Source organism: Triticum aestivum, chromosome 6D, assembly GCF_018294505.1.
Source record: "Triticum aestivum cultivar Chinese Spring chromosome 6D, IWGSC CS RefSeq v2.1, whole genome shotgun sequence".
Lineage (NCBI taxonomy): Eukaryota > Viridiplantae > Streptophyta > Magnoliopsida > Poales > Poaceae > Triticum > Triticum aestivum.
In genome coordinates, this window is record NC_057811.1 from 40599987 (window position 1) to 40626594 (window position 26608).

At 44.2% G+C, this 26608-nt stretch overlaps 1 protein-coding gene across 1 annotated transcript; it reads left to right on the forward strand.

Moving 5' to 3' along the window:
• Positions 1-19540: 19540 nt before the first annotated feature.
• LOC123140972 (putative F-box protein At3g10240) lies at positions 19541-21163 on the forward strand. Its single transcript, XM_044560228.1, has one exon. The coding sequence runs from the start codon at positions 19685-19687 to the stop codon at positions 20774-20776; it is 1092 nt and encodes a 363-aa protein (XP_044416163.1). The 5' UTR covers positions 19541-19684; the 3' UTR covers positions 20777-21163.
• Positions 21164-26608: the final 5445 nt, after the last annotated feature.

The window sequence follows — 26608 nt, forward strand, 5'->3', positions numbered from 1 at the left end:
CAATGTATCTATAATTTTTGATTGCTCCATGCTATATTATATTCTGTTTTGGACATTATTGGGCTTTATTATACACTTTTATATTATTTTTGGGACTAACCTATTAACCGGAGGTCCAGCTCAGAATTGCTGTTTTTGCCGATTTCAGAGTTTCACAGAAAAAGAATATCAAACGGAGTCCAAACGGAATGAAACCTTCGGGAACGTGATTTTCGGAACGAATGTGATCCAGAGGACTTCGACCCTACGTCAAGCTACCAGGAAGCCACGAGGTAGGGGGTGCGCCTACCCCCCTGGGCGCGCCCTCCACCCTTGTGGGCCCCATGTTGCTCCACCGACGTACTCCTTCCTCCTATATGTACCTACGTACCCCCAAACTACCAGATACGGAGCCAAAAACCTAATTCCACCGCCGCAACATTCTGTACTCGTGAGATCCCATCTTGGGGCCTTTTCCGGAGCTCCGCCTGAGGGGGCATCGATCACGGAGGGCTTCTACATCAACACCATAGCCTCTCCGATGAAGTGTGAGTAGTTTACCTCAGACCTTCAGGTCCATAGTTATTAGCTAGATGGCTTCTTCTCTCTTTTTGGATCTCAATACAATGTTCTCCCCTCTCTCGTGGAGATCTATTCGATGTAATCTTCTTTTGCGGTGTGTTTGTTGAGACCGATGAATTGTGGGTTTATGATCAAGTTTATCTATGAACAATATTTGATTCTCCTCTGAATTCTTTTATGTATGATTGGTTATCTTTGCAAGTCTCTTCGAATTATCAGTTTGGTTTGGCCTACTAGATTGATCTTTCTTGCAATGGGAGAAGTGCTTAGCTTTGGGTTCAATCTTGCAGTGTCCTTTCCCAGTGACAGTAGGGGCAGCAAGGCACGTATTGTATTGTTGCCATCGAGGATAACAAGATGGGTTTTATATCATATTGCATGAGTTTATCCCTCTACATCATGTCATCTTGCTTAAAGCGTTACTCTGTTCTTATGAACTTAATACTCTAGGTGCATGCTGGATAGCGGTCGATGTGTGGAGTAATAGTAGTAGATGCAGGCAGGAGTCGGTCTACTTGTCTCGGACGTGATGCCTATAGACATGATCATACCTAGATATTCTCATAACTATGCTCAATTCTGTCAATTGCTTAACAGTAATTTGTTCACCCACCGTAATATTTATGCTCTTGAGAGAAGCCACTAGTGAAACCTATGGCCCCCGGGTCTATTTTCCATCATATTAATCTTCCAACAACAAGCTATTTCCATTGCCTTTTATTTTGCTTTTATTTTACTTTGCATCTTTATCATAAAAATACCAAAAATATTATCTTATCATATCTATCAGATCTCACTCTCGTAAGTGACCGTGTAGGGATTGACAACCCCTTATCGCGTTGGTTGCGAGGATTTATTTGTTTGTGTAGGTGTGAGGGACTCGTGCGTGGCCTCCTACTGGATTGATACCTTGGTTCTCAAAAACTGAGGGAAATACTTACGCTACTTTGCTGCATCACCCTTTCCTCTTCAAGGGAAAACCAACGCAGTGCTCAAGAGGTAGCAAGAAGGATTTCTGGCGCCGTTGCCGGGGAGGCTTACGTCGAGTCAAGTCAAGATTTGACTCCCAGCAACGAGCCATTTCTGGCAACGTTTAAACCCTCGCCTCTCGTTTTCCTCTCCCCCACTTCACCCTTGCCGTTTTATTCTCCCTTTTTCCGTTCGTCTTTTCGTTTGCCTTGATGTCTTACTTGGCTCGTTTGCTCATTTGGTTGAAATAGTTGAGTATTTATTCCTAAACAGAGAAGCTAATATCTATGGATCCTCATCCGCTTGCCAATCTTTTTAAGAGATCCAATTATGATGAACCAATTCCTAGTGATTTGGATGCACTAGATTATCTTTATAAGGTTTTGCTTGAAATCCGTGAATCTGAAAATTGTGATGAAGTGCTTTATGAAGTGATTCACGATAGATAAAAAGCATGATTGCAATGATTTTATTATAAATTCTATTGATGTAAATTATGCTAATAATATGCAAACCCCTAAGCTTGGGGATGCTAGTTTTGCTATGTCCACTTCTTGTTGCAATGATCATGATTGGGGAGATTCTTCTTATGATCTTGAAAATTTATTTAAGCCCCATGATGAATATAAGATTGATAATTGTGTTTGCAATAATATTGAAAGTGGGTTTGGAAGAGTTTCAACTTTAGATCCCACATATTTGGATAATATTCAATCTTATGAAATTTTTGATAAAAGTGGGTTTGGAGAAGTCATGACTTTAGTTAATGATAATCCCACTATTTTGGAAGAGTGTTAACTTCGCATGCATGTGGGTCGTGTTGACAATATGTTATGTGATAGATATATTGTTGAATTTTCTTATGATCCTACATGTAATTATTATGAGAGAGGAAAATATAGTTATAGAAATTTTCATGTTACTAAATTGCCTCTCCTTATGTTGAGATTGCTATTGTTTCTTTCTGCTTCCTTGCATATGCTAGTTTTTGTCTGCCTTGATTTGTTTGACTATAAGATGCCTATGCATAGGAAGTATGTTAGACTTAGATGTGTTTGTCACATGTTTTATGATGCTCTCTTTGTGCTTCAATTCTTGTCTTTTATGTGAGAATCATTGAAATATCAATGCCTAGCTAAAAAGGCTTTAAAGAAAAGCGCTTGTTGGGAGACAACCCAATATTTATCCTTGCTGTTTAGCAAATAATATTTGATCTAGACTCTGGTTAGATGTATTTTTATGTTTTAGTTAGTGTTTGTGCCAAGTTAAACCTATAGGATCTTCTTGGATGATAGTTATTTGATCTTGCTGAAAATTCCAGAAACTTTCTGTTCACGAAAATAATTGTTAGAAATCACCAGAACGTGATAAAATATTGATTCCAATTTCTGCTGATCAATAAACAAATTGTCTAGGTCGTCCTATTTTTGCTGAATTTTTGGTGTTCCAGAACTTTGCGTTAGTTACAGATTACTACAGACTGCTCTGTTTTTGACAGATTCTGTTTTTCGTGTGTTGTTTGCTTATTTTGATGAATCTATGGCTAGTAAAAGAGTTTATAAACCATAGAGAAGTTGGAATACAGTAGGTTTAACACCAATATAAATAAATAATGAGTTCATTACAGTACCTTGAAGTGGTCTTTTGTTTTCTTTCGCTAACGGAGCTCACGAGATTTTCTGCTGAGTTTTGTGTTGTGAAGTTTTCAAGTTTTGGGTGAAAGATTTGATGGATTATGGAACAAGGAGTGGCAAGAGCCTAAGCTTGGGGATGCCCATGGCACCCCCAAGATAATCTAAGGACACCTAAAAGCCAAAGCTTGGGGATGCCCTGGAAGGCATCCCCTCTTTCGTCTACTTCCATCGATAACTTTACTTGGAGCTATATTTTTATTCACCACATGATATGTGTTTTGCTTGGAGCGTCTTGTATGATTTGGGTCTTTGATTTTTAGTTTACCACAATCATCTTTGCTGTACACACGTTTTGAGAGAGACACACATGATTCGGAAATTATTAGAATACTCTATGTGCTTCACTTATATCTTTTGAGTTATATAGTTTTTGCTCTAGTGCTTCACTTATATCTTTTAGAGCACGGTGGTGGTTTTGTTTTATAGAAACTATTGTTCTCTCATGCTTCACTTAGATTATTTTGAGAGTCCTACAAAACAGCATGGTAATTTGCTTAATGATAATAGGCATTCAATTAATTTTTTTTATGAGTGTGTTGAATACTATGAAAAGTTAGATGCTTGATAATTGTTTTGAGACATGGAGATGGTGATATTAGAGTCATGCTAGTTGAGTAGTTTTGAATTTGAGAAATACTTGTGTTAAAGTTTGTGATTCCCGTACCATGCACGCGTGGTGAACCGTTATCTGATGAAGTCAGAGCATGATTTATTTATTGATTGTCTTCCTTATGAGTGGCGGTCGGGGACGAGCGATGGTCTTTTCCTACCAATCTATCCCCCTAGGAGCATGCGCGTAATACTTTGCTTTGATAACTTATAGATTTTTGCAATAAGTATATGAGTTCTTTATGACTAATGTTGAGTCCATGGATTATACGCACTTTTCTCCCTTCCACCATTGCTAGCCTCTCTAATACCGCGCACTTTTCACCGGTATCATACACCCACCATATACCTTCCTCAAAACAGCCACCATACCTACCTATCATGGAATTTCCATAGGCATTCCGAGATATATTGCCATGCAACTTTCCACCATTCAGTTTATTATGACACGCTCCATCATTGTCATATTGCTTTGCATGATCATGTAGTTGACATTGTATTTGTGGCAAAGCCACCATTCATAATTATTTCATACATGTCACTCTTGATTCATTGCATATCCCGGTACACCGCCGGAGGCATTCACATAGAGTCATATTTTGTTCTAAGTATTGAGTTGTAATTGTTGAGTTGTAAGTAATAAAAGTGTGATGATCATCATTTTTTAGAGCATTGTCCCAAGTGAGGAAAGGATGATGGATACTATGATTCCCCCACAAGTCGGGATGAAACTCCGGACGAAAAAAAGAGGCCATAAAAAAAGAAAAGGCCCAGAGGAGAAAAAATAATAATGAGAGAAAAAGAGAGAAGGGACAATGTTACTATCCTTTCACCACACTTGTGCTTCAAAGTAGCACCGTGATCTTCATGATAGAGAGTCTCCTATGTTGTAACTTTCATATACTAGTGGGAAATTTTCATTATAGAACTTGGTTTGTATATTCCAATGATGGGCTTCCTCAAAATGCCCTAGGTCTTCGTGAGCAAGCGAGTTGGATGCACATCCACTTAGTTTCTCTTGTTGAGCTTTCATATACTTATAGCTCTAGTGCATCCATTGCATGGCAATCCCTACTCACTCACATTGATATCTATTAATGGGCATATCCATAGCCCGTTGATACGCCTAGTTGATGTGAGACTATCTTCTCCTTTTTGTCTTCTCCACAACCACCATTCTATTCCACATATAGTGCTATGTCCATGGCTCACGCTCATGTATTGCGTGAAGATCGAAAAAGTTTGAGAAAATAAAGTATGAAATAATTGCTTGGCTTGTCATCGGGGTTGTGCATGATTTAAATACTTTGTGTGGTGAAGATAGAGCATAGCCAGACTATATGATTTTGTAGGGATAACTTTCTTTGGCCATGTTATTTTGAGAAGACATAATTGCTTAGTTAGTATGCTTGAAGTATTATTATTTTTATGTCATTATTAAACTTTTGTCTTGAATCTTTCGGATCTGAATATTCATACCACAATTAAGAAGTATTACATTGAAATTATGCCAAGTAGCATTCCACATCAAAAAATCTGTTTTTATCATTTACCTACTCGAGGACGAGCAGGAATTAAGCTTGGGGATGCTTGATACGTCTCCAACGTATCAATAATTTTTGATTGCTCCATGCTATATTATGTTCTCTTTTGGACATTATTGGGCTTTATTATACACTTTTATATTATTTTTGTGCCTAACCTATTAACCGGAGGCCCAGCCCAGAATTGCTGTTTTTTGCCTATTTCAGAGTTTCGCTGAAAAAGAATATCAAATGGAGTCCAAACGGAATGAAACCTTCGGGAACGTGATTTTCGGACGAACGTGATCCAGAGGACTTGGACCCTACGTCAAGAAAGCTACCAGGAAGCCACGAGGTAGGGGGCGCGCCCTCCACCCTCGTGGGCCCCACGTTGCTCCACCGACGTACTCCTTCCTCCTATATATACCTACGTACCCCCAAACTACCAGATACGGAGCCAAAAACCTAATTCCACCGCTGCAACCTTCTGTACTCGTGAGATCCCATCTTGGGGCCTTTTCCGGAGCTCCGCCGGAGGGGGCATCAATCACGGAGGGCTTCTACATTAACACCATAGCCTCTCCGATGATGTGTGAGTAGTTTACCTCAGACCTTCGGGTCCATAGTTATTAGCTAGATGGCTTCTTGTCTCTTTTTGGATCTCAATACAATGTTCTCCCCCTCTCTCGTGGAGATCTATTCAATGTAATCTTCTTTTGCGGTGTGTTTGTTGAGACCGATGAATTGTGGGTTTATGATCAAGTTTATCTATGAACAATATTTGATTCTCCTCTGAATTCTTTTATGTATGATTGGTTATCTTTGCAAGTCTCTTCGAATTATCAGTTTGGTTTGGCCTACTAGATTGATCTTTCTTGCAACGGGAGAAGTGCTTAGCTTTGGGTTCAATCTTGCGGTGTCCTTTCCCAGTGACAGTAGGGGCAGCAAGGCACGTATTGTATTGTTGCCATCGAGGATAACAAGATGGGGTTTATATCATATTGCATGAGTTTATCCCTCTACATCATGTCATCTTGCTTAAAGCGTTACTCTGTTCTTATGAACTTAATACTCTAGATGCATGCTGGATAGCGGTCGATGTGTGGAGTAATAGTAGTAGATGCAGGCAGGAGCAGTCTACTTGTCTCGGACATGATGCCTATATACATGATCATAACTAGATATTCTCATAACTATGCTCAATTTTGTCAATTGCTCAACAATAATTTGTTCACCCACCGTAATATTTATGCTCTTGAGAGAAGCCACTAGTGAAACCTATGGCCCCCGGGTCTATTTTCCATCATATTAATCTTCCAACAACAAGCTATTTCCATTGCCTTTTATTTTGCTTTTATTTTACTTTGCATCTTTATCATAAAAATACCAAAAATATTATCTTATCATATCTATCAGATCTCACTCTCGTAAGTGACCGTGTAGGGATTGACAACCCCTTATCGCGTTGGTTGCGAGGATTTATTTGTTTGTGTAGGTGCGAGGGACTCGTGAGTGGCCGCCTACTGGATTGATACCTCGGTTCTCAAAAACTGAGGGAAATACTTACGCTACTTTGCTGCATCACCCTTTCCTCTTCAAGGGAAAACTAACGCAGTGCTCAAGAGGTAGCAGGGTGGACCGCTGCTTAGATGCTGTTCTTACTTGAACAAACCTCCTACTTATGATTAACCCCCTCGCAAGCATCCACAACTACAAGAAAAGTATTAAGAATAAATTCTAACCATAGCATTAAACTTTTGGATCCATTCGATCCCTTACGGAATAGCGCATAAACTAGGGTTTAAGCTTCTGTCACTCTCGCAACCCATCATCTAATAACTAATCCACAATGCATTCCCTTAGGCCCAAATATGGTGAAGTGTCATGTAGTCGACGTTCACATTACACCACTAAGGGAATCACAACATACATACTATCAAAATATCAAACACATATCAAGTTCACATGATTACTTGCAACATGATTTCTCCCGTGACCTGGAGAACAAAAGTAACTACTCACAAATGATAATAATGCTCAAGATCAGAGTTGTATTAAATAGCATATTGGATTTGAACATATAATCTTCCACCAAAAAAACCATATAGTAATCAACTACAAGATGTAGTCAACACTAGTAGTCACCCACAAGCACCAATCTATAGTTCCGGTACAAAGATTGATCACAAGAGATGAACTAGGGTTTGAGATGAGATGGTGTTGTTGAAGATGTTGATGGAGATTTCCCTCCCCAAGATGGGAGGGTTGTTGGTGATGATGACGATGATGATTTCCCCCTCCGGGTGGCAAGTTCCCTCGGCAGAATCGCTCCGCCGGAGGGCAAACGTGCTCCTACCCAAGTTCCACCTCGAGACGGCGGCTCTCCGTCCCCAAAGTCCTCTCCTTATTTTTTTCTAGGTCAAAATGACTTATATACCAAAAGATGGGTACCGGAGGTGGGCCTGGGTGAGCACAACCCACTAGGGCGCGCCTGGGCTCCCTGGCGCGCCCAGGTGGGTTGTGCTCACCTGGTGGGCCTCCTCTGGTACTTATTTGCTCCAATATTCTTCAAATATTCCATAAAAAAATCTCCGTCAAGTTTCAGCTTGTTTGGAGTTGTGCAGAATAGGTAGCCTGGTGTAGCTTTTCCAGGTCCAGATTTCTAGCTGCCGGAATTCTCCCTCTTTGTATGTACCTTGCATATTATGAGAGATAAGGCATTAGAATTACTCCAAAAAGCATTATTATGCATAAAAACATCATAAATAACAGTAGGAAAACATGATGCAAAATGGACATATCAGTGGTATCAATTCATTGCTTAAGCTCATTGTTGTGGCGTTTTCCATTTGCCTCTTAGGAGCGCAATTCAAATTTTTTGTTCATCTCTCATACACTGTATTGGCACAAGAAAAACATTTGTGGTGTTTAGTGGAAAAATGCATCAGCAAATATTCATCTTTGGGACACTAAATCCGGGACAGGCGGTATATCTAATCTCTAATATTAAAAGCGGCTTAGTAGCATTGCCCGCACCTCCCACCTGGTTTTTTCCTCCCATGTTTTCCTTTCCCTTTGGTTTCCTGTTGTTTTTTAACCTCAACCAATGCTGCACAAAATAAAACCAACATAAATCGATACTTTTCTAAAACCATGTCATGCATTAACTCAATCAACTCAAATCATTTTCTTATTAAAATCTTAACTAAATCAAAACTTTCTTTGCTTTCACCTACCCGTACTCCCATCAAATTAAATGTTACAAACATTGAGTACGCGCCCGTTGTAATGCATGGGCAATTAGCTAGTATACTTTGTTGCTCTATCATTTTTTTTCTCCGTCTCTCCTTTACTTGCCTTACTTTAGGTAGCTTTGGATACACTTGCGCGAATTCGGGTAACGGCTACTTTCCTTTAGTCAGCATTGCCATCCTTTCGCGCAATCATTTGTTCTTGCTTGTATTCTAATCAAATCCTGATGCATTTTCATTGTGCGTGATTGAGCATTCTTATGCAAGCATATCTTCCCGTAAATACATGTTTTTTCCTGCACGTCCGTCCTTTGTTGTATTTTTGCCATTCACATTTGTATTTGATGAAATGAGTAATAATCAGATATATCAGCCAGATTATTACTATTGGTCTTTGCACAAGTTGGTTAAACGCGATGAAAATGTAATGAAACGGTAGTACATCGACTATCAAATTAAATCCAGTGAAGGCACAACTAATTTACACATTGATCTATCTTTTAAAATTGTAAATTTTGCAGTTCATTGCTTGGGTGACCTAATCATTTAGATCTAATGTGTTGTATATGCGAATATGCATAACCTATATTCAAACTTGAATAAGTTTTCCTCCTCTCCTTCCACGAGTGAGTCCTGCACTAGGGTTTCTCTGCCTTCCGCCGGCATCACCGCCAATCTACCTCGTCTCTTGTGGCCTTAGGGCCATGGAGGCGCAGTGGTCCCGGCCCTCTTGCCGGTGGGAGGGTGATACGTCCCCAACGTATCTATAATTTTTGATTGTTTCATGCTATTATATTATCTATCTTGGATGTTGTCGGTGTCAAAACCAGCGGATCTCGGGTAGGGGGTCCCGAACTGTGCGTATAGGATCGATGGTAATAGGAGACGGGGACACAATGTTTACCCAGGATCGGGCCCTCTCTATGGAGGTAATACCCTACTTCCTGCTTGATTGATCTTGATGAATATGAGTATTACAAGAGTTGATCTACCACGAGATCGTAATGGCTAAACCCTAGAAGTCTAGACTGTATGACTACGGTAATGAGTGTCCCTTGATCCGGACTAAGCCCTCCGGTTTATATAGACACCGGAGGGACCTAGGGTTACATAAGGTCGGTTACAGAGAAAGGAAATCTTCATATTTGGTCGCCAAGCTTGCCTTCCACGCCAAGGAGAGTCCCATCCGGACACGGGTAGAGTCTTCGGTCTTCGTATCTTCACAGCCCATCAGTCCGGCCCATGGCTAACAGGCCGGAAGCCCGAGGACCCCTTAGTCCAGGACTCCCTCAGATGTTTTATATGCATTTATATGCTATTTTATAAGATTTTTGGGACTAACCTATTAACCCAGAGCCTAGTGCCAGTTTCTGTTTTTTTCCTTGTTTTTGAGTTTCGCAGAAAAGGAATATCAAACGGAGTCCAATCGAGCTGAAACTTTCCGACGATTTTTTATGGACCAAAAGAAGCCCCCGAAGCAAAAGAGTTGGGCCAAAAGATCCACGAGGCCTCCACAAGGGTGGAGGGCGCGCCCTACCCCCTGATACGTCTCCAACGTATCTACTTTTACAAACACTTTTGCCCTTGTTTTGGACTCTAACTTGCATGATTTGAATGGAACTAACCCGGACTGACACTGTTTTCAGCAGAATTGCCATGGTGTTATTTTTGTGCAGAAACAAAAGTTCTCGGAATGACCTGAAACTTCACGGAGATTATTTTTGGAGATAATAAAAAATACTGGCGAAAGAATCAAGGCCAGGGGGCCCACACCCTGTCCACGAGGGTGGGAGGCGCGCCTGCCCCCTGGGCGCGCCCCTGCCTCGTGGGCCCCCTGGAGCTCCACCGACCTCAACTCCAACTCTATATACTCGTGTTCGGGGAGAAAAAAATAAGAGAGAAGGATTCATCGCGTTTTACGGTACGGAGCCGCCGCCAAGCCCTAAACTCTCTCGGGAGGGCTGATCTGGAGTCCGCTCGGGGCTCCGGAGAGGGGAATCCGTCGCCATCGTCATCATCAACCATCCTCCATCACGAATTTCATGATGCTCACCGCCGTGCGTGAGTAATTCCATCGTAGGCTTGCTGGATGGTGATGGGTTGGATGAGATTTATCATGTAATCGAGTTAGTTTTGTTAGGGTTTGATCCCTAGTATCCATTATGTTTTGAGATTGATGTTGCTATGACTTTGCTATGCTTAATGCTTGTCACTAGGGCCCGAGTGCCATGATTTTAGATCTGAACCTATTATGTTTTCATGAATGTATGTGAGTTCTTGATCCTATCTTGCAAGTCAATAGTCACCTACTATGTTTTATGATCCAGCAACCCCGAAGTGACAATAATCGGGACCACTCCCGGTGATGACCATAGTTTGAGGAGTTCATGTATTCACTATGTGTTAATGCTTTGGTCCGATACTGTATTAAAAGGAGGCCTTAATATCCCTTAGTTTCCAATAGGACCCCGCTGCCACGGGAGGGTAGGACAAAATATGTCATGCAAGTTCTTTTCCATAAGCACGTATGACTATATTCGGAATACATGCCTACATTACATTGATGAATTGGAGCTAGTTCTGTGTAACCCTATGTTATAACTGTTACATGAATAATCGCATCCGGCATAATTCTCCATCACCGATCCAATGCCTACGAGCTTTTCACATATTGTTCTTCGCTTATTTACTTTTCCGTTGCTACTGTTACAATCACTACAAAACTGCTACTGTTACTTTTGCTACCGTTACCGTTACACCCATACTACTTTGCTACTAAATATTTTGCTGCAGATATTAAGTTATCCAGGTGTGGTTGAATTGACAACTCAACTGCTAATACTTGAGAATATTCTTTGGCTCCCCTTGTGTTGAATCAATAAATTTGGGTTGAATACTCTACCCTCGAAAACTGTTGCGATCCCCTATACTTGTGGGTTATCACCCCCCGGGTGTGCCCTCCGGTCTTGTGGGATCCTCGTGGACCCCCATGACTTGAAACCGACGCCAAAAATTCTTATAAATACAGAAACCTCCGAAAAGAAACCTAGATTGGGAGTTCTGCTGCCGCAAGCCTCTGTAGCCACCAAAAACCAATCGGGACCCTGTTCCGGCACCCTGCCGAAGGGGGAAATCATCACCAGTGGCCATCTTCATCATCCCGGCGGTCTCCATGACGAGGATGGAGTAGTTCACCCTCGGCACCGAGGGTTTGTACCAGTAGCTATGTGTTTGATCTCTCTCTCTCTCTCTCATGTTCTTAATTTGGCACGATCTTGATGTACCGCGAGCTTTGCTATTATAGTTGGATCTTATGATGTTTCTCCCCCTCTACCTTCTTGTAATGGATTGAGTTTTCCCTTTGAAGTTATCTTATCGGATTGAGTCTTTAAGGATTTTAGAACACTTCATGTATGTCTTGCATGTGCTTATCCGTGGTGACAATGGGATATTCACGTGATCTACTTGATGTATGTTTTGGTGATCAACTTGCGGGTTCTGTGACCTTGTGAACTTATGCATAGGGGTTGGCACACGTTTTCGTCTTGACTCTCCGGTAGAAACTTTGGGTCACTCTTTGAACTTCTTTGTGTTGGTTTGGATACATGAATTTGAGATTGTGTGATGCATATCATATAACCAACCCCGCAGATACTTGTGGTGACATTGGAGTATGTAGGTGACATTAGGGTTTTGGTTGATTTGTGTCTTAAGGTGTTATTTTAGTACGAACTCTAGGGATGTTTGTGACACTTTTAGGAATAGCCCAATAGATCGATCAGAAAGAATAACTTTGAGGTGGTTTCGTACCCTACAATAATCTCTTCGTTTGTTCTCCGCTATTAGTGACTTTGGAGTGACTCTTTGTTGCACGTTGAGGGATTGTTATATGATCTAATTATGTTATCATTGTTGAGAGAACTTGCACTAGTGAAAGTATGAACCCTAGGCCTTGTTTCGAAGCATTGCAATACCATTTTCGCTCAATTTTACTACTTGCTACCTTGCTGTTTTTATATTTTCAGATTACAAAAACCTATATCTACTATCCATATTGCACTTGTATCACCATCTCCTCGCCGAACTAGTGCGCCTATAAAATTTACCATTGTATTGGGTGTGTTGGGGACACAAGAGACTCTTTGTTATTTGGTTGCAGGGTTGTTTGAGAGAGACCATCTTCATCCTACGCCTCCCACGGATTGATAAACCTTAGGTCATCTACTTGAGGGAAAATTGCTACTGTCCTTCAAAACTCTGGACTTGGAGGCCCAACAACGTTTACAAGGAGAAATTTGCGTAGTAGACATCAGAGGGCTCATACTCCGTTTTTAGGTGGTTTTTAAAGTTGTTTAGGGTTGTCTCATGCTCAGGAAGACGAGACATCGACGGCTCCATGAAAATGGAATAAGGCTCTCCCGCCTAGTCCCCATCATGGCGGTACACCTAGTGTCATCGGAGGGTGTGTAGAGGTGTGTCTCCAGCGGATCTCACGAGATTCGATCAATGTTTGTGTTTTATGGATTTGCTTGGATTTGGTCTTCGTTTGTCTGTGTGTGTGTTCATGTTGAATCCTTCCGATCTAGCCTCTCTTCATCGACGAAGGTTGATGTTCTGGCGTGTTGGTCCTTTGAGGCCTTAACACGACGACTTCCTGACTGTTTACTACAACAAGGTTTGTCTCGCTCCGGTGCTTGTAGTCGTTGTTAGGTGGTCTATGGACATAGATGTAATTTCTGCATCTTTTGTGTTCTTTGTGCCATAATATTTGATGAATGGGTCAGGAAATTTTCTCTCAGAAAAAAACATATATTCATACTTGAGATGGAGTATTTGTGGACTCTTTGTGATGTCATTATTTTGATATGATCTTTCATGCAATAATGTACCTTCACTTCACACTGAGCAAATATATGTTCTCAAACATAACTTTTGTTATTTTTTTAATATGGACGGGCGCGCCTTCGTGATCTAGTCTAGTAATAATGTACTCCCTCCGTTTCTAAATACAAGTCTTTTTAGAGATTTCAATACAAAATATATACGGATATGTATAAACATATTTTAGAGTGTAGGTTTATTCATTTTGCTCCATTGTGTCTCTTATTGAAATCTCTAAAAAGACTTATACTCCCTCCGTTCCCTAACATAACACATGTGGTAAGCAATCCATACAATTAAAAAAAGACCTTTTATCTTTTTCTTGATTCGTATATATGTAGATATATTTTAGTATGTATGTTCACTCATTTTAGTACTCCCTCTGTTTCTTTATATAAGGTGTATTTGTTTTTTCAAAATTCAAATGAGTGCATGTTTAACCAAGTTTTTAGAAAAAATATGTCAATATGTACAATACGAAATTTATATCATTTGATCCTTCATGAAAAGTAGTATCATATTTTATCTATTAGTATTGGAGATGCTATTATTTTATTCTATATTCTTAGTCAAACATTTAAATGGTTGATTTGTACGGAAATTACGGAAATCAATAGACCTTATATTCTAAAACGAAGGGAGTGTATGTAGTCAATATTTTGAAATAGCTAAAATGTCTTATATTAGGGAACATCGGGTGTATTTAGGAACCCCCGACTACGCACGTAGTGCATGCGCGCGCATGGATAAGGGCCTGGGGCACCGTAGACGCGTTTAGTAGTCTATCTGTGATCGATTTGGTTGGATTCGAATCCTATTTCGAGGTCTATCAGCTTGATTAAATACTATTTCCTTCGTTCCATAATATAAGAATGTTTTTGACATTAGTGTAGTGTGAAAAACATTCTTGTATTATGGCACGGAGGGAGTACTACCTAGCAGGTGCGATCCTCGCAACGACTCGCGGCCTCGCGGGTGGTTCCTTCCGGCCACCGATCGACCATGCCGACGTCACTAACGGACGATGTCGTCTCCGAGATACTCTCCTGGGCGCCGGTGAAATCAGCGTGCCGGTTCCGGTGCGTGTGCAGGGGTTGGCGCGCGCTCATCTCCGACACCGCGTTCCTCGCGGCGCACAAGGCCCGCACGGAGCCGCAGCTTCTCCTCGTTGCCAACTACTAACATGAAGACCCCAAGAGCAGAGCCCCGCACGACTATTTCGCATGAATTTTATGTAGCTTTATCTTTATCTTTATCAATGGTCTTCGTTGTACTCTCTTTGTTTAATCAAATTAAACAATAATATCAATTCATTTCATGTAAAAAAAGCCAAGCATTAGTCCACAGAATGGCATCTGTGACTGAATCCAGGTTTGAAGCACCAATTCATTCATAGATTACATGTGTCAAATATACTAGCTAGTATAAAGCCCGCGATTGGCTGTGGATATCATTAGATGTTTTTAGTGAGTTTAATTATTTCAAATATTTTAGGCACACAGTTGCAAACTTTAAATGTTATTGAAGTGCATAAACAACTTGAAATGCTAAATTTTGTTACATTAGTTTTCTTAGTGAGTTCAATGTTCGCATCTTTTGGAAGTTACAAACTGTCCCCGCAAAAAAAGGAACTTACAAACTGATATTTGTAACGTGTCAATCTAACAATTAGTGTGGTTCTTTTCATTATTGTCCAATGTCTTTTCATGAAGAAACATAATTTCACCAATATATGTGTCTTTCCATGATGTTTGCCGCCATGAAAACGCGATATGTGGTCTTTTGGTAGTGGAGGTAGCAGGTTTTGCATGGTGTCAGAACCTCGCTGATGTAGTACACCGGGTGTTGGACCCGTTATGCCTTTCCTTGCTCTTCCCTCTCACCGCCATGACCATGCTGGTGACTTGTGTGGTGGCCGATACGTATAGCAACGGTGGATCTGATTGCGCCAGGGAAGCCAACAACGGGTTGGAATGTAGAAGGCACTTGAGGTATGCAAATGCGGCCTTTGCTTCATCGCTCCAATAGAACTTATTGTTCTTGCGCAGAAGCCAGTAGAGTTGTAGGGTTTTCTCCCCGAGCCATGATAAGAACCGGCTTAGAGCTGCGATGCAACCCGCAATCTTTTGTACTTCCTAAATTGTTTCTAGTGGTTTGAGGTTGATGATGGCATGTATCTTCTCTGGGTTTGCTTTGATGCCTCACTGAGATGCGATGAAGCCGAGGAACTATTCGGAGGGCACCCTGAAGACAAATTTTTCCGAATTCAACTTCATGCTAAAAAGGTGCAGGTGGGTGAAGGTCTACTCGAGGTCGAAGAAGAAGTATAGACCATGCCTGGCACACCAACAGAGGACACGTAAACCGTGAATTCCCTCGGTAGGGTGGTGAATTGGCCGGAAGTAACATAACAGGGTTCACACGAGGGGGTTACCCAGGTTTGGGCCCTCTGGGAGAGTAATACCCTACATTCTTCTTCTGATATGTATTCATGGTGGAGTTCCTCATGCAAGGGATTACAATGGGGGATGATGCATGACTACCGTGAGCGTGTTTCTAGGAGAATAGATGGACCTGGCCGATCCCTACCCCCTCCTTATATAGACGATGGGGGCTAGGGTTCACACAGAGATCTAACCGACCTCAAGCCGTCGCCATTTGTGGCTTGCACTCCAAGATGATTGTCGTGCTCTGGGACTTCCCTTCCCCCTGTCACCGGGTTCCCTCCAAGATGATCCTCGCCCTGTGGTAGGCGTGTTGTTGTGCTTCCCTCGGTAAGCCACCCCGGTGTATTGCCCCATCAAACAACAACATGTTCAACTCGCAACACCATCTGTTTTCTATGCTGAGGTGGAGGACCAGAGACGGCAATGAGCTTGCGGCACAGAGTTTTGCTCATGGCTCTGCCGGTGAATGCAGTAGGAAGAAGACTTCGACACCAAAAAATTCAGATGTATTTTCAAATTTCTGTGTAAGTGTTTCTGCAAGGGTTTCTGATAATTAATAACTCGCAAAAGAAAAAACTTCCATTAACAACAATATCTTGTTCAATGTAACATTGTGATTTAAAAAAAGGTATAAATATTAACACTATTAGTACAATATAAGATTTCCAATTTGTATGCGAGTGTTACCATACAATACCTTTTCTTTGCATCGAAACTAGGATTTTATTTCAGAATCATTCGGTTACAATCTGCCCGTAGACTAACAAGAAGGAAATCAGGGCTCTGATCTAGCCAGCACTCCGTGCTATCGATAGAGCAAACACGTTGTGCACATGTGTGTGCCGGGCTGTTGAACTCCCTTCTAACATGGTGAACCGAAAAGGAAACAAAATTGAGGACTACATCCTCTAGTTCTCGTAAGATAGGCGCTGCAACCGAACGAGAATTGCCGCGCAAGTTCCATTGGGTGACCAGCTCCATGCTATCGACCTCCATGATCACATGTGACATCCCGCGAAGCTGAGCAAAGATCACACCCTCCCGGAAGGCTAGCAGTTCAGCAATGAATGGATCTGAAACGCCACTAAGCAGCTTGCACCAAGCCCCAATGAAGGACAAATGGGACCGGGCAACACCACCAGCTCCGCCTGTTAGTGCATCTGGGAAAACCGAACCATCAGTGTTTATGGTAATCCACCCCGCGTCGGGGGGTCTCCAACCTGTCCCGCCTGCACCCTTGTGCGGCGAACAGGTAACTCCAGCAGGGAAAGAGTTTCATGGATCCATTTGAGAGACTGGACGGGGTCATATCCAGCTTGCTCGTGAGTCCACTTGTTCCTGGATGTCCATATGGCATGCATGATTGTGATTATCTTGCATCTTGTGTCATCTGTGAACATGGGATCCAGCACAATATCACGCGCCCATGTTGATGGATGCAGCCGGGGTAGTTGAAGATCGAACCGCTCCATAGCCGCAATCCAAAACTGCTTCGCATGCGCACATGAAATAAGTTCATGCATCAAGTATTCATCCATAGCTTAACATACGTCACAACGTCCGAGTGGCTGGATATGTCGATGCTTCAAGGTCGAGGAGTCTGGCAAGATGCCACGGAGAACTCTCCACCAGAAAACCCTGACTTTCGGCACCACATGTAGTTTCCAAAGTGCATATCACAACTGTTTATTTGCGGATGAAGTATCCGTAATCGTCCCTTCCTCTAGAGAACTCATCTCGTTGTGAGTCATTACACTAGTAGAAAAAGGGCTTTTTGTCCCGGTTCTAGAGGGCCTTTAGTCCCGGTTCTGGAACCGGGACTAAAGGGTCGTTACTAAAGGTCCCCCCTTTAGAGAACGATACGCTGATTTGACAGTATAGTTGCCTGACTTTTCCAGTGCCCACGCCAAAGTGTTTTCTCCTCCCATCCTATTCAAAGGAATATTCAGAATGGCCTCGGCATCTGGTAGGAGAAAATTTTGGCGAACAAGATCGACATTCCAGTTTCTTGTATACTCATCGATCAACTCCGATACGTGCTCGAGAGGGGCAGCTCCGAGACGACCGACAGGTTTCATAGTGACAGTATTGGGTATCCAAGGATCGTTCCAATCGATGTTGAGGAGCCATCACCTATCCGATGGATCAGCCCAGTTTCCAAAGCCTTCCTTCCCGCGATGATCGCTCTCCAGGTCGAAGAAGCACTTTTAGGGATCGTTGCTTGGAGGAAACTTGTATGAGGGAAATATTTGCCTTTCAACACCCGAGCACAGAGAGAACTAGGGTTTGTAAGAAGGCGCCAACCTTGCTTGCCGAGCATGGCCAGGTTGAAAACTTGAGGATCCCGAAAGCCCATGCCTCCCTTGATCTTCGGTTGTGTCAATTTGTCCCAAGAGAGCCAGTGTAGGGATCGCTTGTCCAGAGAACTACCCCACCAGTACTTTGCCATGGGCGATGTGATAGTCTTGCAAACTTTTTTGGTCAACTGAAAGCAACACATGCTATATGTGGGGATTGCTTGAGCAATGGATTTGAGTAGTACTTCCCGTCCCGCACAAGCTAGATTGCGTTCTGACCAACCACCAATCTTGCTGCGAATACGATCACCAATGTGGTTGAATGTACCACTAGTGATTCGACCAATGGCCGTGGGCAGTCCCAAATATCGTTCGGAGAGCGCCTCAACTGAAATACCAAGTGATTGTTTGAGGATCGCTCGAAGGGGCTACTCTGTATTGCCACTGAAGAAGATGGAGCTCTTGTCCCGGTTCACTGCTTGGCCGGAACAAGTAGCTCATTGAGCCATTCTGCACTTTGGGTGTTAGCTTTGAGGAAAATGAGACTATTATCAGCAAATAAAACGTGACTAACCCAACGAGCATGAATACTCACACGGATCCCCCTGTCAATGCGTGCCCCACCAAAATTATTGAGCATGGAGGTGAGGCCTTGGGCGCATATGAGGAAGAGATATGGAGAGACTGGACATCCTTGTCGGAGCCCTCTGGATGGAGTGAAATACGGTAGCAACTCTCCATTAACCTTGATGGTGAATCTGACCGACGTAACACACTTCATAATGAGGCTGGTAAAGCGATCACCGAAACCCAGTTTAGCCAACATGGCTTCGAGATAATGCCATTCCACGCGATCGTATGCTTTAAGCATATCAAGTTTGATGGCACAACTGAAATTCTTACCCTTCTTTCTTCGCCTGATAGCATGAATGCACTCATAGGCCACTAGAACATTATCCGTAATTAAGCGGCCTGGAACAAAAGCACTTTGTTCCTCCCCAATGACCTCATCGAGGATGAGCCGAAAGCGGTTGGCCACTGTCTTGACAGCGATTTTGTACAAAACAGGGCACAAAGCTATTGGTCTGTATTGTGAGATTTTCTGGGGATGATGGACTTTGGGGGTCAGAGTAATTGCCGTGTCATTCAGCCCCAATGGTAATTCCCCACCATTCAGAAAGCTCAAAATTGCCAAAGTAATGTCCTCCCCCACGACATTCCAGTGTCGTTGGTAGAATCCCGCAGTAAATCCATCCACACCTGGCGCTTTGGAAGGCGCCATATCAAACAATGCTGTAACAAACTAACGGGGTTGTAGGCTTTCCCTAAAAAACCCAACGGGGTTGTAGATTTCGTGTACAGTACGATACCATCGTGCCTCTGCCGATCCGATCTTTCGGCCTCGCAACGACTCGCGGCTCGCGGGCGGATCCTTCCGGCCACCGATCGACCATGCCGACGTCCGTACCCAACGACGTCGTCTCCGAGATACTCTCCTGGGCGCCAGTAAAGTCGGCGTGCCGGTTCCGGTGCGCGTCCAGGGGGTGGCAAGCGCTCATCTCCGACCCTGCGTTCGTCGCGGCGCACAAGGCCCGCACGGAGCCGCAGCTCCTCATCGTCGCCAACTCCTTCCATGGCGTGGCCAGCGGAGGGCGCCGCCGCCGCCGCGACCTGCGGCTGCTGGACACGGACCGCAGCTTCGTGAGGGAGGTCAAGTCCGCAGGTGACCTATGGACCATCACCTCCGGCCCCCGCGGCCCCGTCGGCGCCACCCGCGTCGGCCGCGTCCTCAACGTGATTGATCTGGACACCGGGGACGTGCTCGTGACCTCCACGGAGATGGGCGACGGCGGAACGTTCTGCACCTTGGGCATCGGCTACGCTGCCCCGTCGGGCATGTTCAAGGTGGTCCGCCTCATGACCACGTTGAGTCATGGTCATCAGCCGAAGCACACCTGCGAGCTTCTCGCGTTGGAAGACGGCGCCAGAGGATGGAGGCGGATGCAGTCACCACCAATTGCAGACTATTTCGGCCTCCACAAAAACTCTATGGTCACTATAGATGGTGTGCTCTACTTCCTTTACAGCTTGTCGCCACCGCGGGTGGGCGGGGACTATGTCCTCCGCCTTGACCTCGAGACCGAGCAATGGAAGAGGTCCATCAAAGCCCCAAAGATGAGATCGACGATGCCCCGTATGGTCGAGCTCAATGGAACCCTTTGCATGGTTCACTTGGAGGGACGCCGGACCAAAAATGCTTGCACGATCATATGGCTCCTGTCTGATTTGGCCAAGGGCACCTGGGCCAAGGCGTATGTGATCCCGATGCCTCATGCCGTCGATCTAGTGATCCCTCTGAGGATGATGCGTCATGATGGAAAGCTAATGTGCTATTGCTTACATAATGACAGACCAAGTCCGACGCTACAAGTTTATGATCCGCTCAATGGGATATGCACACAGCTCCCAGATCTTCCAGGTAACAATTTGAGCGACGTTGGTTTTTGCGACTTGCACTTGGAATGTTATATACGGTCCACCTAAGATCTCACCAACGGCTGCAACGGTTGAATCGATTCTCTCATCTGTCAGTGTTGTTTGACAAATCAAATGATGGGTTTGGTGTTTTCGTTGTCGGATGTTTGGAACAACATGAAGATGCGAAGAGCAGAGCTCCAGATGACAATTTTGCAGGAATTTATCTAGCTTTATTTTTATCGATGTTCTTAGAGCATGGTTAATAATACATCCAACAATCGGCTATAAGGAGTTACCGTATGTCACCTATAGTCAACTTTGTAGCCGGCATGTACAATAGTAATTTATATGTGTACTATTTTATTAGTAGTTGGTCCACCTTACAACCTTATAAAGTGTTTTGGGGCTCGTGCTAGAGCCGGCTACTAGCCAAGAACCCGCTTCTCTTCTCTTTCCTCTTCTCCTCCTCCAACTAAGCAAAAATATAATATTCTAGTTCTTATAGCCTACTTATGTCGCCGTATTGTATTTGCTCTTAGTTGTACTCTCTTTATTTAATCAAGTTATAAACAATAATATCAATTAATTTCATGCTCTTATCATTGACCCTCGGAGAGTCCCAAGAAGGGACAAGTGCCATTACGGATTGTGACTGATGGTAGAAGCATCTAATAGGTCCGAATCTGCCTCATTTGCACAGGGTTTTCATGCCCACCCATAATTTTGAAGGCTTCATCATTCGTACCGGCTTCAATTTAAATATGTAATCTCTTTACAAGGCCAGTGTTACCATATATAAAATCATTTTCCAAATTGTGCCAAAGCTAGTGGAGCTGTAGATTGCCGAAAAAGAGTTTCCCCCTGCTTTGTATACAAAGCAACCACACCGAACCATATATGGATAGGTGCTGGGGCGGAAGCAGCACAGTCGCGCCCAAAAGAAACGACAGAGAAAAGCAAAAGAAAAAATGCCGACAACGGCGGATCAACAAAAACGAAGAAGCCCCGCGATCGCAGCGCCCACCAGGATCTTCCACTAGACTCCAGGACTCCGAAGCGCCGGCACCTATCAACACCTCCAAGAAGGATCGCGACGATGACGACGCTGCTGCCAAGGGTTTCCCCCGGTACACGACGAGGCGAGAGGAAGGGTAGCCCCGACGCCCTCCCGGAAGGTCAGGTGGCACCCACAGGCGCCACCGCGCCGGTGTTGGCCATGCCGATAGGGGTTTCCCCCGATCCCAACCCGCACCTCGGGCGCCCTGGAGCCTGCCACCAAACCAACCACCACCGTGCGCCAACGCGGTAAGGAGGCCCCCACGCCGTCTCACCACGGCACCGCGAAGTGAGGACAGCACGACGAAGACTCAGAGCCGGGACTAGGGCATCAGCACCGTCGGCACGTGGGAGGTGTTGGAAATATGCCCTAAAGGCAATAATAAATGGTTATTATTATATTTCTTTGTTCATGGTAATTGTCTATTATTCATGCTATAATTGTATTGTCCGGAAATCGTAATACATGTGTGAATACATAGACCATAACGTGTCCCTAGTAAGCCTCTAGTTGACTAGCTCGTTGATCAACAGATAGTCATGGTTTCCTGACTATGGACATTGGATGTCATTGATAACGGGATCACATCATTAGGAGAATGATGTGATGGACAAGACCCAATCCTAAGCATAGCATAAAAGATCGTGTAGTTTCGTTTGCTAGAGCTTTTCCAATGTCAAGTATCTTTTCCTTAGACCATGAGATCGTGCAACTCCCGGATACCGTAGGAGTGCTTTGGGTGTGCCAAACGTCACAACGTAACTGGGTGACTATAAAGGTGCACTACGGGTATCTCCGAAAGTGTCTGTTGGGTTGGCACGGATCGAGACTGGGATTTGTCACTCCGTGTGACGGAGAGGTATCTCTGGGCCCACTCGGTAATGCATCATCATAATGAGCTCAATGTGACTAAGGCGTTAGTCACGGGATCATGCATTGCGGTACGAGTAAAGAGACTTGCCGGTAACGAGATTTAACAAGGTATTTGGATACCGACGATCGAATCTCGGGCAAGTAACATACCGATAGACAAAGGGAATTGCATACGGATTGATTGAATCCTCGACACCGTGGTTCATCCGATGAGATCATCGTGGAACATGTGGGAGCCAACATGGGTATCCAGATCCCGCTGTTGGTTATTGACCGGAGAGGCGTCTCGGTCATGTCTGCATGTCTCCCGAACCTGTAGGGTCTACACACTTAAGGTTCGGTGACGCTAGGGTTGTAGAGATATATGTATGCGGAAACCCGAAAGTTGTTCGGAGTCCCGGATGAGATCCCGGACGTCACGAGAGGTTCTGGAATGGTCCGGAGGTGAAGAATTATATATAGGAAGTCAAGTTTCGGCCACCGGGAAAGTTTCGGGGGTTACCGGTATTGTACCGGGACCACCGGAAGGGTCCCGGGGGTCCACCGGGTGGGGCCACCTATCGCGGAGGGCCCCGTGGGCTGAAAGTGGAAGGGAACCAGCCCTTAGTGGGCTGGGGCGCCCCCCTTGGGCCTCCCCCCATGCGCCTAGGGTTGGGAACCCTAGGGGGAGCTTTCCCCTTGCCTTGGGGGGCAAGGCACCCCTTTCCACCCCTTGGCCGCCGCCCCCCAACCCTAGATGGGTTTTGGCCACCCTCCCCCCTCCCAGGGGGGCCTATATAAAGGGGGGAGGGAGGGCAGCAACACACAGCCTTGGGCGCCTCCCTCCTCCCCTGCAACACCTCTCTCTCTCTCTCGCAGAAGCTTGGCAAAGCCCTGCCGAGACCCGCTACATCCACCACCACGCCGTCGTGCTGCTGGATCTCCATCAACCTCTCCTTCCCCCTTACTGGATCAAGAAGGAGGAGACATCGCTGCACCGTACGTGTGTTGAACGCGGAGGTGCCGTCCGTTCGGCACTCGGTCATCGGTGATTTGGATCACGGCGAGTACGACTCCGTCATCCACGTTCATTGGAACGCTTCCGCTCGCGATCTACAAGGGTATGTAGATGCACTCCTTTCCCCTCGTTGCTAGTAGACTCCATAGATGCATCTTGGTGAGCGTAGAAAAATTTTAAATTATGCTACGATTCCCAACAGTGGCATCATGAGCCAGGCCTATGCGTAGTTACTATGCACGAGTATAACACAAAGCAGTTGTGGGCGTTGAGTTTGACAATTCTTCTTGCCGCTACTAGTCGTTTCTTGTTTCGGCGGCATTGTAGGATGAAGCGGCCCGGACCGACCTTACACGTACGCTTACGTGAGACAGGTTCCACCGACTGACATGCACTAGTTGCATAAGGTGGCTAGCGGGTGTCTGTCTCTCCTACTTTAGTCGGAACGGATTCGATGAAAAGGGTCCTTATGAAGGGTAAATAGAAATTGGCAAATCACGTTGTGGTCATACGTAGGTAAGAAAACGTTCTTGCTAGAAACCTACAAACCACGTAAAAACTTGCAACAACAATTAGAGGACGTCTAACTTGTTTTTGCAGCAAGTGCTATGTGATGTGATATGGCCAGAAGATGTGATGAATGATATATGTGATGTATGAGATTGATCATATTTTTGTAATAGGAATCACGACTTGCATGTCGATGAGTATGACAACCGGCAGGACCCATAGGAGTTGTCTATTATTTTGCATGACCTGCGTGTCATTGAATAACGCCATATAAATTACTTTACTTTATTGCTAAACGCGTTAGCCATAGAAGTAGAAGTAATCGTTGGCGTGACGACTTCATGAAGACACAATGATGGAGATCATGATGATGGAGATCATGGTGTCATGCCGGTGACGAAGATGATCATGGTGCCCCGAAGATGGAGATCAAAGGAGCATAATGATATTGGCCATATCATGTCACTATTTGATTGCATGTGATGTTTATCATGTTTTTGCATCTTATTTGCTTAGAACGACGGTAGTAAGTAAGATGATCCCTTATAATAATTTCAAGAAAGTGTTCACCCTAACTGTGCACCGTTGCGAAGGTTCGTTGTTTCGAAGCACCACGTGATGATCGGGTGTGATAGATTCTAACGTTCGAATACAACGGGTGTTGACGAGCCTAGCATGTACAGACATGGCCTCGGAACACACGCAATACACTTAGGTTGACTTGACGAGCCTAGCATGTACAGACATGGCCTCGGAATACGGAGGACCGAAAGGTCGAGCATGAGTCGTATAGAAGATACGATCAACATGGAGATGTTCACCGATCTTGACTAGTCCGTCTCACGTGATGATCGGACACGGCCTAGTTAAACTCGGATCATGTTTCACTTAGATGACGAGAGGGATGTCTATCTGAGTGGGAGTTCATTAAATAATTTGATTAGATGAACTTAATTATCATGAACTTAGTCTAAAATCTTTACACTATGTCTTGTAGATCTAATGGCCAACGTTGTCCTCAATTTCAACGCGTTCCTAGAGAAAACCAAGCTGAAAGATGATGGCAGCAACTATACGGACTGGGTCCGGAACCTGAGGATCATCCTCATAGTAGCCAAGAAAGATTATGTCTTAGAAGCACCGCTAGGTGAAGCACCAATCCCAGAGAACCAAGACGTTATGAACGCTTGGCAATCACGTGCTGATGATTACTCCCTCGTTCAGTGCGGCATGCTTTACAGCTTAGAACTGGGTCTCCAAAAGCGTTTTGAGAAACATGGAGCATACGAGATGTTCGAGGAGCTGAAACTGGTTTTTCAAGCTCATGCCCGGGTCGAGAGATATGATGTCTCCGACAAGTTCTTCAGCTGTAAAATGGAGGAGAACAGTTCTGTTAGTGAGCACATACTCAGAATGTCTGGGTTGCATAACCGCTTGTCTCAGCTGGGAGTCAATCTCCCGGATGACGCGGTCATTGACAGAATCCTCCAGTCGCTTCCACCAAGCTACAAGAGCTTTGTGATGAACTTCAATATGCAGGGGATGGAAAAGACCATTCCTGAGGTATATTCAATGCTGAAATCAGCTGAGGTAGAGATCAGAAAAGAACATCAAGTGTTGATGGTGAATAAAACCACTAAGTTCAAGAAGGGCAAGGGTAAGAAGAACTTCAAGAAGGACGGCAAGGGAGTTGCCGCGCCCGGTAAACCAGTCACCGGGAAGAAGTCAAAGAATGGACCCAAGCCCGAGACTGAGTGCTTTTATTGCAAGGAAAGTGGTCACTGGAAGCGGAACTGCCCAAATACTTAGCGGACAAGAAGAAGGACGGCAACACCAAAGGTATATGTGATATACATGTAATTGATGTGTACCTTACCAGTACTCGTAGTAGCTCCTGGGTATTTGATACCGGTGCGGTTGCTCATATTTGTAACTCAAAACAGGAACTACGGAATAAACGGAGACTCGCGAAGGACGAGGTGACGATGCGCGTCGGGAATGGTTCCAAGGTCGATGTGATCGCCGTCGGCACGCTACCTCTACATCTACCCACAGAATTAGTTTTAAACCTCAATAATTGTTATTTAGTGTCAGCTTTGAGCATGAACATTGTATCTGGATCTCGTTTAATTCGAGATGGCTACTCATTTAAATCCAAGAATAATGGTTGTTCTGTTTATTTGAGAGATATGTTTTATGGTCATGCCCCGCTGGTCAATGGTTTATTTTTGATGAATCTCGAACGTGATGTTACACATATTCATAGTGTGAATACCAAAAGATGTAAAGTTGATAACGATAGTCCCACATACTTGTGGCACTGCCGCCTTGGTCACATTGGTGTCAAGTGCATGAAGAAGCTCCATGCAGATGGACTTTTGGAGTCTCTTGATTACGAATCATTTGACATGTGCGAACCATGCCTCATGGCTAAGATGACCAAGACTTCGTTCTCCGAAAC

Excerpts from the sequence above, each read along its gene's own strand:
- LOC123140972 (XM_044560228.1), top strand. The coding sequence starts at position 19,685 with ATGCCGACGTCCGTACCCAACGACGTCGTCTCCGAGATACTCTCCTGG.